The 14,135-nt window shown below is 46.8% G+C and overlaps 1 protein-coding gene across 1 annotated transcript in view; it reads right to left on the bottom strand.

Annotated features, from left to right (window-relative positions):
* SLC7A10 (solute carrier family 7 member 10) overlaps positions 1–14,135 on the bottom strand; it is a 46,020-nt gene that overhangs the window by 8,408 nt on the left and 23,477 nt on the right. The window contains exons 2-5 of the mRNA XM_087739266.1: positions 9,690–9,894; positions 2,047–2,198; positions 1,136–1,261; positions 5–158 (exon numbers count right to left, since the gene is read on the bottom strand). Coding sequence (XP_087595392.1) covers positions 5–158; positions 1,136–1,261; positions 2,047–2,198; positions 9,690–9,894 — 637 coding nt within the window. The remainder of the gene's footprint in view (positions 1–4; positions 159–1,135; positions 1,262–2,046; positions 2,199–9,689; positions 9,895–14,135) is intronic.

The following is a 14,135-nucleotide window of genomic DNA, read 5'->3' on the forward strand; positions in this document are numbered from 1 at the left end:
TTGCCTGCGGGGATCAACCAGTTCTTCTGTTACATAGTTCAAGAAGTTCCAGCCACTGAATGCAAATGACCCTTGAAGAAAAGCTAATGCTAAATGCCCCACGGATGGAGTCATCCAAAAATTGAATGCATTGCTTGGTGTCAGCTCTTTGTAGTTTCCTGCACAGAGAGCACAAGCAAGAGGTTAAGCCACCCCTACCTACCAGAGACATTGGAAAATAGGTGAACTTTTGCTTTTTATTCTTTATTTTTATTCTTTATTCCTTATTGGATTTGGGACTTCATGCTCTTCATGTCACCATGGTCTGGCATTGCACTTGCAGTGCTTTCTGCGGGACGGCGTCCTGGGGAGGCAGCTCGGGCTGTACGCACGGGCATCCCTCACTGCCGTCTGTGCCGTGGCCCCGGTGTCACCGCTGTGACTCACGGGACCCTTTGCCAACCTGCACTGTCTGAGGATGGCTCCTTGGTGGGGTAAATTCCTATCTGTTCTTAATGCAGTTTTCTTTTACAAGCGTTTGGTGTTGTTTAGTAGAAATACTGAAAAATAAAATGTCTATGGGGCTGGAAGATTTGTCAAGATTGTGGGAGTATTACCACTGAGAAAACAAGTTTTGTGTTCGCTGTGAATGTCATATTTCATCTTCCTTTATATGACTCATCATATACAAGACAAAAACAATGTGAGCCTTTTGTGTTTTCTGCTTTCTGTTAAGTTGGTGAATCAGCGAGACTTTTTTTACCTATTTTTAATCTTATAAGTGACTTTTTGTAGGAAATTGGACTAGTGCCCAAAATGAGGCAGGTGTCTTCCTGCCCTGGGCAAGGCATGGCTTATTCATTTTACACCCAGAGTACTTCAGATTTAAGGAACATACAACACATGATGAAAAAATTTCAGTAACTATTCCGAAACATTCTCAACCAACAAGGCAGGCCAGAAAGGGACTTGTTTAAGGGGACACAGCTGATTTCACAGCCATCCTTTCCATGGCTGTGTGAGTATACGGCCCCGCAGCTTGGCTAAACCCAGCGCTCCTTCGGGTCAGTTTGTAAGGAGGAAACAGTGCAGTAAGTGGGAAAAATCAAGTCTATCAACAGTACCATACCCGTGTTAGAGCTGTGTCACAGAGTACCTTTAAAGATCTGTATGAAGCCCACAATAATGATAAGGGCCAGGGCTAAGAGTTTTCCTGCTGTAAATATATCCTGAATGCGCGTTGCCCATCGAACACTGGAGCTGTTCACCCAGGTCAGGAGGACTGGAGAGCAAAAGACTGAATTCAGTGAAATGAAATTATGTTTATTTAAGAACACACAGTCAAAGCATTGAAAAACACAGACTGACGTGCGCGTTCCTGCGGGGAGCTCTAGTGTGGCCAGGAGTGAGGGTGAGGAGGAGTGTTGCCTTGCCCTAGGAGACTCCCAGCTGCAGGGGCACCCCTGGCAGCCAGCAGCCTTCTCCCCTTGGGCTCTGCCAGTCGGGGCTCCCCCCAACTCTGGTAACTGTGCCTGAGTCGTGCTCAATGTGCAGGGATCGCCACCGCCTCATGGAAATGGTGAACGTCTTCAGTCTCCATAGCTCTGGTTTGCTTTTGCCAGCTCCGTAAGTAATTAATGCAGAGCCGGTGGCGTGCTGCGGTTCCTACACGCTTGCATTTGTGAGTGTAAAAGACGACTAGGAAGGGCTCAAATGGTGGTGCGTAATCTGCTGGTGGGTCACCCAAGCCAGTGGGTCACTGTGCTGGGTGCCCATAGCTCTGCAGGGAGCACAGTACTGTCCCATCCCACAAGCTCACCTGCAGCTACTTTCCCTGGGACCTGCAGGGATTCGGGCACTGTCATGCCCCGCTCCAGCCCATTGTGCTTGCTGAGGGCAAGTGGGAAGGGACTGAGTATCCCGCACCGGTCACGGTGCCTGTCCTGGGACCTCCCCGCTTGCCTTTTGGGTTGTGGCCATGACCCCAGCCTGGCTGGAGCGGCCCCTCGAGTGGTCCCATGTAAAACCGAGGCAAGCTTTGTGTGTGCACGAGAAGCAAATACTCACGTAAACACACCATGGAGAGGATCCTGGAGGCATTATAGGGGGGGATACAGTTAGGGAAGACGGGCTGCAGGACATAGTTTGAGAAGGTCAGTGCAATGACGGCCAGACTGGTCGGGTACATGATAAGCACCGCGCTCCACAGCAGCAGAAACCTGAAAAGACAAGAAAAAGCACAAGAAAGCAGCGCTGGGGTGTGCTGGAGGAGGTAACGCACGCTCAGTGTTGCAGTGCTTTGGGATGGCTCCCAAGGCATCAGGACCGAGCACCTTTGTCCCGGTCACACCTAGCAGTCACCTACTTGTGCCTCTCATCCCTTTTCTCATGTTCCCAGCACAATCTGGATTTTAAATTAAATGTTTTTAAGCAAAGCACGGTTTAGGGACGTATGGAAGAGAGAGGATTATGCCCAGTGGGCACGCTTTGATTTAGCTCTCTATGTCAAAGTGAAAGCATCTTTGTTGCTCCTGGGCTGACATGTTACTGCAGCAGACAGCAGTCCCTACATTGAAGGCATCTCCGAAGGGTTCCGGCAGGGCCCCCAGCTGCAGGCCAGCTGCACTCTTGGGGCTGCTACCAGCTGCTCGCCAGTCATTGGGGGGCTTCTTGTCACCATTTGTGTTGGCTCTGTGACCTGGGCCAGGGCAGCTCAGTGCTGCAGTATTCTGTGATCCCTCAGCTGGGGTCCACCCAGGCTGGCTGGCTGCCTCCAGCTGTGGCTGAAGGTGATTGCACCAAATGAGGTACCCTTGCAAATGTAAAGTGTGAGATATTTTGGTTCCTTGCTCTGGGAAAAGGAAAAAAAACACTTATAAAAGCAGCAGTGGATCTGGTTAGTGCTTTAAAATATTTGAAGTAGTATTATTTCCATAGTGAGAAGTAGTCATTGTAAGAAAGCGAAATCCTTGCCATGTAGATACACACACAGATACATACACATTCATTCATATACATGCATAAATGTAACGTGGAGGGGTGCCCAGCACAAATGAGGATTAGAAAAAATATTTCTAAATAAGACAGTATAATTTCTAATTTACGTGAGTTGCTCTTTTAAAGGCTGCTCCCTCCCAGCATGCTGCCTGCTGTCAGCCCCTTAAATCTGGCACAGCTGGGGGAGTCCCTCCTGGTGCCCTTAACCTGGAGGGAGGGAGTGCTGCTTGCCAGATGCTCCTTGGGCCGAGGTGGTGAGTGTCTCTCAGTCCCATCCTTTACTTTGCCTTGTTGTTTCTGAGAAGTATGGGGCAATCTGATGCTTCCTTTTTCTTATTAACTACCAGAAAGTTAATTTGGTAAGCTGGCATGATGCAAGAGCTGGCTGCCTTCTGAAATGGCACTATTGTTTTTAAAACTCGGGGGTTTCTTTCCTTTCTCTTAACTTTGTTGTGTGACTCCTTTTTTCTTTTTTTCAATTTCTAATGTTTTTCATTGTGGTTCAGAGCAGTTTCCTCCAGTAATTGCTTTGTGTTATTTGGTGCCGTGGGTGGTGTACCCAGCTTGGGGCAGCTCTGCAGACCCTGCTTGCTGGGTGAGTTAACCCAGCCGGTCCCCCCTGAAGACTAAATATGACTTAAAGACTGCAATAATAATTTGTGGATAGGTTTAGGATGCTGGTGGTGCTGAGTGAGGTCAAGTTCAACTCTCATTGCCCCTGCATGAGCCCCAGCTGTGTGTGCCCAGCAGTGCCCCTGACAGCTGCCAGGGCTCGGGCAGAGCCGCACCTGCGGGGCCCTGGGGTTTGGTGGGCAGAGGCCACCAGCCCTTCCCTATCACGTTTATCTTAGCCTTTACAATTTATGTACGCCGAGAACTGTGTTCAGCTAAAAACGTTCAGTGGGGAGAATTACGCTGAAAACAGTATTTCAGGCAAAATTGGCCCTTGCTTCTGTGTTGTAATATGGAGTGCGTTACAGTTGGTATTGGGTAGAATACGGTTTAATGGGAATGTGAACAATTCAATAGATTTCTGATAGTCAATTTGTTTCGTGCCAAATTGAAATATGTGCAGGACTGATAACACCAATTAAAGTAAATGCAGAGGGTGACAAAGTTGCACTGTCAAATGGGAAGCTCAAATGAGATATGGCATTAAAATAAGACGGAAGCTTGCCTATGATGCAGGCCCACTTCTATCTTGTTTTTCCAGGTAAGTTTTAACCAAAGGCTGGTTCTGAGAAAAAGATACCCACGCTGGTCACTCAGATCATGTTCACGTCCCTGAACATTCAGCTCTTGGGGCCCGGGCTGCACCGCTGAGCACTTGCCTTGCTCTCGCAGCGCCGTCGGCGGCTGCCGGGGGCAGGATCAGGAGCCAGAGGCCCAGCTGGCTGGGGATGGCTGTTCTTGAGTTAAATTGCTTGTGGGGAGGTAGTGTTTGCTGTGGCTGGCAGGCAGGAATTCATCCCAAGATGATTACCCAACATTCTGAATCTTCTAGGAAGTCTTTGCTTTTAAAGCACCACCTTTTATCATCTGTTGTGTAGGAAGAGTTAAGAGTACAATTTCCTTAGCAAAGAACAACTGTTCCAGATCAGCTATAATTAATTAAAGTGACACAGGGCTGAAATTTCCTGCAGACATAACTGAGTTTTGGATGTCCTTCCTATTGTGGCGCATGCAATTTGACCAATTGAGGTGCAAGCCGAAGGGCTGGAGGTGTGCTTTCTGCCCTGGGCAGTCGTGCAGAGGGAGCATAACCAGGGCTGGGAGCCCAAAGTCCAGCTCAAAGCAGGGAGATGTCATCGTGGCACACCTGGAATTACTTTGCCTGGCTCTTCAAATGGAAAATGGGGGAATTGCTGCCGCGAGGGCTGAGTTGTGGCACTGAGGGTGTCAGGAGCTGAACCCCATCTGATAAGCTTTCACAGTTGCTCAGTAATTTACAGCACTAGAAGAATCTGAGAAGTTAAATCTTCTCTCCTTGCTGACTAAGAAGTGATCAGACCTTTAGAAACAGGCTGGAGACAGCTGAATGTAGAGAAAAAGGAAAATATAGCTGTTCTTGTAATTTTTTTTTTTTTTCTCTCCTTGGCCCCCCCCCGCCTCCCCCCCCCGAGCATTGGCATTTGTGTGGGAAATCTGAGCTCCTGCATGTGCTGATGGCGAAAGGGTTGGTAAAATAACCTCCCTGCCTGTATTCTGAGCATCAATAGCTGCTAGCTGGACGGCCTCTGCTGCATTTTTTTGTTGCTGAGTCTGATCCAAAGTCCGTTGATGGGAGGATAGCCATTGATTAACTTCAATGTGCATGTGCATTAGATAATATCTCTAATTAGATTCCTCCCCATTTTAGAAGCACGCTGGAATAAGTGACAATCTGTGGTGGGACATGCTGCTTTTGGGAAGGTGTGGCATTCATGTGGAAGTGCCAGTCATCCTTGGACCAAAACTGAATTTTTTGCAGATAGCTCTGCATACTAATTTCTTCACCTGTGGAAAGAAATGAACAGCATGGTTTGATCTGGGTCTCTAATAGCCTAATGGACTTGGTGAAATTGGTTCTCAAACATGTATTTGGGATGTGCCTGTACTCCCAAGAGGATCTCACGTTGGATATAAAATCTCATGGAGACAAAGCAGCCTGTGAAAATAGAAAATTGGAGTGTACCCTACTTGTGCATCATTAACAAAAGAAAACAGTTTGAAATAGATGCTGTAGTACAGATCACCATATCACGGGAAAAGCTGAACGGGTTTAAGCAAGTTGGAGCTAGTTTGATTACTAATATTATCCTACATTCCTGAAAGAATTACTGCCTTTGGAAACTTTAGATTTTTGCAACAACAGCAACAAAAAGGAAACATAGAAGTATATTTGAAGCATGTTCTACTTGCGGTTTGGTGTGACACTTACCAAAGCTTTGGCTTAAAGCTTTCTGCTGATTTCAATACTATTGATTTTTAGTAAGGACGTATGCCCAGTCATCAGTCACTGCTGGTAAAGCAGCTGTGTTAGTTGCAACGTTATTGCTGAGCATTCAGAAGAAGTTGTATTTATCAGAAATGCACTAGTGGGTGTTTCATGAAGGTGAATTTATTCATTGTCTTCTGCAAGAATGCATATTAAACCTATTATTTACTATTTTGGCTAATGTTCTTTTTATGACCTGTACAGACATGCAAGCCCATATGCATGTAAGATAAGCTGTGCTCAGATGACTCCAGCAGCATGGGATATGACACATTCCCCGGAGTTAGCGTGCTCATACACAAACGTTATTTTAAACCAAGACGATTTCTAAATGAAGAGGAAAGCGGGAAGTCTGCTCCCTGGCCAGACCAGAGCCCAGTGCAACAGCAGCCCTCCCTCGCCTGTTTCCCCTCCCCTGGCCGGAGCCGCTGCGGGTTGTCCCTTCTGCAGGGTGATCTCCAGCTGAGTTTTGCCATCACCACTGCTTTCAGCAGCATTTTGTGCACTGTCCTTTAGTTGGACTCGGACTCGGAGCAGGGCTGCTGCTCTGCAGCCAGAGCTTCTGCCAGCTCAGGAGTTGGCCCTGTCCTGCCTCTCTCTCTCTTATTCCATTCACCTTCTTACATCACACCTAGCAGTGTTATGATTTTTTTTTTTTTTATTCACAAACCAACTATCAATGCTGCCAGGCATAGAAGCTGGGGCATGTAGTACTCCAATGGCTGTTATGATCAAATAGTACTTCTTTGTTCCTCGTGCCTATGCAGGAAAACCTAATAAACAGGCAGGATTTTGGGGAGCAGGGACAAGAAAACAGAAGTGAAGAGGAAATGTCGTGATCTGGGTGGGTAGGGCACCTGCTCCTATAAAAAACATCTTCATGTGAATAGACCAAACCATCCAGATTTGTGTGCCGAATTTAATGTTCCTTGCTGTAGAAGGATTAAATCAGAAGAGAAAATTGAACTTTCAGAGAAGCAGTGTTTTGGTTTTTTTTTTTTTCCTTGGGGGAGGCACAGTGCAGGCTCCCAAAGGGCCCCTTTCAGCTCAGAGCCCCATGCACAAGTGCCAGCAGGGGAATGGGCACTTCTGAAGTCGAATACTGAAAGTGTTTGTGAGGGCTCCCCAAAGCTGCAGGCTTTAGGTAGTGGCTCAGCAAAGTGCAGCAGGGCACAATCCCAGCCTGGCCTTACTGGAAAGCATGTCTGAGCCCCCCCCTTTTTACACCTGTGCTGGTTTTGGCTGGGATAGAGTTAATTTTCATCACAGTAGCCAGTATGGGGCTGTGTTTTGGATTTGTGCTGGAAAGTGTTGATAACACAGGGATGTTTTAGTTCCTGCTGAGCAGTGCTTACACAGGGTCAAGGCCTTTTCTGCCTCTCACCCCACCCCACCAGCGAGGAGGCTGGGGGTGCACAAGAAGCTGGGAGGGGACACAGCTGGGACAGCTGACCCCAACTGACCAAAGGGACATCCCACACCATATGATGTCATGCTCAGCACATACAGCTGGGGGAAGAAGGAGGAAGGGGGGGACGTTCGGACTGATGGCGTTTGTCTTCCCAAGTAACGGTTAGGTGTGATGGAGCCCTGCTTTCCTGGGGATGGCTGAACGCCTGCCTGCCAATGGGAAGCAGTGAATGAGTACCCTGTTTTGCTTTGCTTGCACGCACAGCATTTGCTTTCCCTATTGAACTGTCTTTATCTCAGCTCACGAGTTTTCTCGCTTTCACTCTTCCAATTCTCTCCCCCATCCCCCCGGGTGTGAGTGAGTGAGGGAGCGGCTGTGTGGTGCTTAGTTGCTGGCCCGTGACAACACCAAAAGCTACCTGGAGGCTTCTTGCCTAAGGCCACCCTTTGTAATACATAAGACACAGTTTATCTTCTTGGGAGAAAGGGTAAAGTCTCTTTGCAAAGTGAGAATGGGAGTACTGCTTCCCTTCAGGTGACAACGTTGTGCTTTTTTGATATTGCTTGTGCATCACAAGCCTGGACACCAAGCGAGCTGCTGCCACAGCAGAGCTCCCTGCTTTGGGAGGTGAGAGCGTTGCTCTGTCCCCAGGTAAATGCTGGGTAGAAATCAATGAACAGGTATGTGGTTTGTTACAGCAGTTGCATAGCCTGGTGCTTTCTGGTACCATGCAAATTCTCTGAACATGACACAGAGAGTGAGCTGAGGAACAACTAAAGCCAGGTTTAGTTGTACTTGATTTCTAATTAGTTTCTTTTTTTCCCCTAGAAAGTACAATTCTTTTGGTTTTGTGAAACTGATATTTTCTGACCTCCCTCACAGCAGTATTCCTGGGATAGCACTTGTGGCTGCTTGTGCAGTTACATGCTCTGTCATTTTCATGGCCCTTGCTTGCAGACCCTGTTCCCGGGAGCAGGTGACGGGGGAAGCTGGTGATCGCCTGCCACAGCATCCTGGGGGAGCAGGGGCTTTCCCGTGCAGCTCCTGGCCCCGTGAGGGAACAAACCTCAGTGAAGACAAGTTGAGATTTTTGGCTAACCAAGCCCATGTTGTTGTTACCTCAATCTGTGCTGTGATGCCAGTGTAATTTTCTGTGCAAAGTGGGACAATGTTCAGAGGAGCAATTCCTCCATTCCTCTGACTGAAGAAACGTGGACTTTCATGAGAACTAGTATAAGGCAACAGCTTAAGTCTGATGAGCATCAGAAAACTACCTTGTCACCTAGCATGTTTTCAGATGCTGATTGTGCCCAGTGCCTGGGTGGCACTGAGCCAAGGCAGGCACAAGCAAGGGGACAGCCCATGGGACAGGGGGACAGCCTGCTGGTGTTAGGTCTGGGCTGATTTACTCCAGCTCAGCAGCCAGCTCAACTGCTATGAGCTTGTTTTCCATCTCAAATGAGGAGGAATATTATTTTCTTTTTTTCCTTCTTCTTTCTCTAGTTTGCAGTTATGGTGTTTATTTTTCACAAATAAAACACCAACATGTGGCATGGCCTCTTTACTCGCAAATGAGCCAGCTGCCCCGAAAGCTTTGGTGCTTCTCTCATGAGCTGTGAGTACAGGCTGTTGGTTTCATTTTCTCACTGAAGACACAATAAAATATACAGTCAAATATAAATGATGACCTCTTCTCACTTGTCCCTTCCTCCCTTAGCCACACTGCTCCTTTCGCGGTATTTTCAAAGAGAAATCATTCCCCGAGTTAGCATTTCCCCCTTATTGACTTTACAACACTTACTTTGTACAGTTGCAGTAAGTGAGGCAGTGCTGCAAGTGGGCATCTGCGCCTGGGACGCTTCTGTGGGCAAATGTCCTTCTCCAGTGATTGTCTGCATTCTACTACAGGAAGGTCTCGCAACGTAATGCCATAGAAATATTTGCTGCCTTCTGCACTTACAGTTAAAGGAGGGCTTTGGGTTATGGTAAGCAGCTCTAGCTGGGCTTCCCTGATGCATGAAGCTCCTCAGTACAAGGTACTGATCGTTTATGGCTGTCATGCAGGAATGTCACTTGGACACAGCGTCATTTACAGCGCTGTTCTTTCTTTTCACGGACTTTATTGAGTCAGAGAGAGATGTGAAAGTGTCCGTAGCTCTGCGTAGGGGTGATTTGGTATTTCTAATGAGAGCAGAAAGAATGACTTTGCAAAAGCATTTTATTGACAAATGTTCGCTGTCTGTTCCAAGTCAGATCTCTTTTCCACACTTAATATACTTCGTATAAACATGTTTCCAAATTACTTTATGGCAATAGGATACTTACCCAGCTAACCCACCAAAAATCTCTGTGACGTAGGAATAATCCCCTCCCGATTTGGGGATAGTGACTCCCAGTTCGGCGTAACATAGCGAGCCAAGGGCGGCCACCCCGCCGCCAAGCACCCAAATAACGAGAGCGAGTCCCACCGAGCCAGTGTGCTCCAAAACTCCTTTTGGCGAAATAAAGATCCCAGAACCAATGATATTACCTGGAAAGGACAAAAGGTTTGCAGTGAGGTAAAAGAAAGTGAGAAATGCACTTTATTGTCTTTTTTTATTAACGAAAGACAAACAAACCCGCAGCCCCCATCCAACCAAATAGGAACCCCCCACCAAACCCTCTCTTCCAGGTTTTGCTTGATTGTATTTTATCTGATTACGCCCCGGGGAAAGCGTTGCTGTTTATCAAAAATCAAGGACGGTAAGTGCGTGCTCAGCTCTGCTGAAGCATGGTGAGACTTGGGTGAGCATCTGTGTTTGCAACTAGTGGTTTTTTGGCATAAACTCAGACAGCTGCTGTCGCCCACCATGCCCAAGTATTTTATCGAAAGGAGTTAGAAGTATCTTTGTAATGAAGATTTTCATCTCCTCCGGAGAGGAATCTAAACAAGATAAGGCCCATCTTCAGGGGGTGTGGGAAGTCAAAAAAACCTTCTGTAGCACTACCTATAATGTAGGGACCAAGAGGTGCTCTTGCCACCAGGGCAGGTTTAAGATTGTGCTTGAAAAGTCATCTCAAAGTCTCAAATATCAGAAATTAATTAATATTTTATATTTGCGATACCTGCACTGCTTAGTCATTGCCCATAGATTTTTTTAAAGGGATATTGTGGGGTGACTGAAATAGCAGACAATGTGGACTTTGTCCTACTCATTTTGTTTAATTAGCGTGTAAGCTGAGGTAGTGCTGGGTGTGGAAGGGTAGTGCTGGTTATCACAGATGCTCTTTGTTCGCGTGGGGCCTGGGCATGGTTGTCCTCCCGGACGAGCGGGAACTGCTCTGCAAGAGGCGCTTCATAGCTGCTCAGGGTCTGGAAGGAGAATTTTTTTTTTTTCCAATCTTGGGACTTTTTGAGCAATACCTGAATAGCACTCTTTGCCCAAAAGGATGTGAAGACCCTGCTGTTGTAGGTATTTGCTGAGGGCTTTCTTTTTTTATGGGTTAGTATTAAAATCCTCACTAACAAAGCTGAGTTTCAGCCTATGCTGTTGAACAGCATTTCTTATCAGTGTAGACATGAAAATAAAATACAGGATACTGGTTGTTAATGAGGTATTGTCACCTAAACCAGCTTCTTGGCAGCCTTTGAACCTGCGCGTCATCAAATCTAAGCTCTCTTCCTCCCCTCTGCTTTGTAAATGCTTTTCAGGTTGCAATGTACAGCAAGTTCCCTAAACATGTCTAGTTATGCCAAATTTTGCTGCATTTGGCTTCAGTTCTGTCCTCGCATTTCTTAAAGCATCTTCTGGAAGTGCGGCTCATCCAGCTGGTCTACCCTGGTTGTGCTCGTACGTAGCTGTGCGTTTGCAGCATGTGTGTTGAAGCAGATACTCTATCTCTGCTTTGAAACGAAATTGGAAGGTAGAAAATAGACAACTCTGGCAACTGATAAGCAGGTGCCTGCTTCCCAGCAAGAGCGTAAGGGTGGAAGGTGACGGGGGAAGCCCTGCTGCTGCCGAATCCCTGCCGGATTGCCCAGAGGCTTTTGGGCTTCTTGGAGCAATGGGCTGCTTGTGGCGTGAGGGTCTTGCCACAGGTGAAGCTATTCCCTGAGCATTAAAGTGCTAGTATAGCACCACAATGGCAAACCAGAGAATCTGACTAAATACAGTAATATGTAATGCAGCAAAAATACATTTTTGGGATGGGGTGGTGGGACATGGGCTGTGCCTTTCCTGTTTGCTGGCATGGCAGCTTGTGAAAGGGCAGTGCTGCATAGGAGGGCTGTGTCGGTGTGAAAACTGGCTTTTCAATGTGCAGTTGAACCATGTTACGAAGTGCACCCAGGCAGCTCAATTTGCGGTGCAGCGGCTTCAAGTAAGGCTGGCCAAGCACAGCAGTAAGGAAATAGTGATACAGATTAAAGAAACTGATGCAGACCCCCCACAAGCTGTGAAAGCGTTTTAAAAAGGCATGACCTTGAAAAAAATCTTTCAACTTTTAGTTTTAATTTGTAAGCTTTGCAGCTGGCCATGTTCCCCTGTGTAAGAGCTGTTCCACAGACATGGGCAGGCCAGAGTCCTTTTCTTTTTAGATGAAAGTTGAAAGCCACACTTGCCATTTTAGAAAATATACTGAATAGCACCAAAATTTTGATAATGCCTTTAAAGCAACATTATTAAATCTTATATCATCCCTGAAAGCCATGTAAAATGAAAAATTATTTGCTAATGTATTGTTAAAGGGCTCAGCAAGCAACTTCTGTAGCTGGCTGGTCTGTGTCTGTGACAGTGCTCAACCGGCTCCCACAGAGGACAGGTTTTGGCGCGTGAGCCATGGGGTACCTCTGTACCAGTGATGGGGGGGACCCTCCTGCTATGTCTGACACCTTCCTATGCAGATGGGTGCAGCAGTGCATGAAGGCTGGGGCCATCTCCCCGGGGCTCACTTAAAAAGTGGCAAAGCGCAAGGCAGGGGCGGGTTTGTATTCAGGAAGGAGCTGCATGTGCAAGGAAATCGATCACAGGTTAACTCGAAGGCTATTTATAATTCTCCTTTTGGCACAGGGGACAGCCATGCAAATCCCCTCCCTCCACCCCAAATTGGGGCCCAGGGTGCAGGGATACCCCTTTGGCACCATGGCTCACATATGGAGAAATGGGAAGGTGTAAAATGGGTGGGAGCAGGGAGATGAGCAAGGGAAAGGGAACAGCCAGCCCTGCCTGCCCACGCTCTTCCCTCCTTCCCGCCTGGAGCCGGGGGCGGTGGCTGGGTTGAGCTCAGCGGCTCCCTGTCCAGAGACTTTAAAATATGATGTGAGGGGCTGGGGTTTACTCTAGAGAGGAGCTGAATAAGAGAAGATATTGTCTGTACATTTGCAGACTTATTTGTAAGGAATACATTTTTGTGTGCATGGGCTGCTTTTTTTAATGTCTGTGATGCACAGATAAGATTACGCCAGAAATAACTGGCTTAAATGGTGATGGAGGAGGTTGATGGTAAAGCTTAGAAAAATCTTGTCGGTGTTGAAATCTTTAGCCATGGAGGGAATCCCTGGGGAACACAGAGGCATCTCCCACCTGAGACCTCCTGCTGCAGGTGGGATAGACATCCTCTGGGACCAGAAGCACTTTCTATGCATTAAAAAAAAAAAATCAGATCAGGGATGTAGCTGTTATCAAAAGTAGATCACACTAGAATAACAGTAAAATTAAATATAGCTATTCCTTAGCTGAACTAGCACAGGGAGCTCTAACCACTGCTACAGCATTAATCATGGCAGCTTGCGCTGAAGGAATGGGTTTTGATGTGGATGAGTTGCACAATATTATTCATAGTGCTAATAGATTTGTTCTGGGTCTTCCCTACTGGGAAGCTACATGGCTGGAGAGGAGTGGTGAAAACTTTCAAGAAGATAGATGAGGAGTTAATGTATTGCTAAAGCATACATAATACTTGATAAAATTTATGAGGCTTTTTAGTCATAGTTTCTCCTGCTGGCTGAAGCATTGCAACATATTTAAAACAAACAAGCTTTTTCTGGAAGACTGGTTGTGCCCTGTTTGGGAACTATAACAAATCTTGCATTTAAGTTGAAAAAGAAATACCTGCCTCAGGAGTTTAAAAACTGTCTTGACAAAGTCTCTGGCACTGCTGTGTGCTGCAGTTGTAACAGTCATACTCGTGCATACGGAGAAAGGCCTTAAGTTATAAAGGACCCTTAAAAATGATCCTCTACCTGCCAGCATAGATACCTGTGTGTATTTATTTTTCACAGATCAATGCACCTGAAAATACTGCAGTTTTGGTAGGAGCCAGTGGTATTTTGGGGAGCATACTGAATTTAGGACTTACCACTTTTCATTACAATAGGTCTGTAGGTTTTAATTGCCTCTTTGAGATGGGACAGTACTCGTTCCTGTTCTGGCAACCCCAGTACTGAACAAACAGAAATTGCCCAAAGACAGAATAACCCTTAAATGAGTCCCCTGGCTCCTCTCACACCATCTCCTCCTGCTCAGTGCTCTCTTTTACCTTAGCTCAGGTTTGCTATTTTTGGCAGCAAACAGCAGATGCAAATACCCATCCTTCAGCAAGCTCTTGGTGAGAGCTTCCACCCCCACACTCTGTCACCTTTTCCTTGTGTCAGTATGTGGAGAAAGGATAAAATCCAGACGCAGCATGGCACCCCCCAAACCAATAACGGACAAGAAATCTAGCAAATGTTGAAGCTGACGTGCAATGTTACAGCGTGATGTCTCTGCAGACCTGTGCTGTGTGGGGCTGATG

Source organism: Nipponia nippon, unplaced genomic scaffold (assembly GCF_047370975.1).
Source record: "Nipponia nippon isolate SJK-2023a ecotype South Korea unplaced genomic scaffold, ASM4737097v1 scaffold_7, whole genome shotgun sequence".
NCBI lineage: Eukaryota > Metazoa > Chordata > Aves > Pelecaniformes > Threskiornithidae > Nipponia > Nipponia nippon.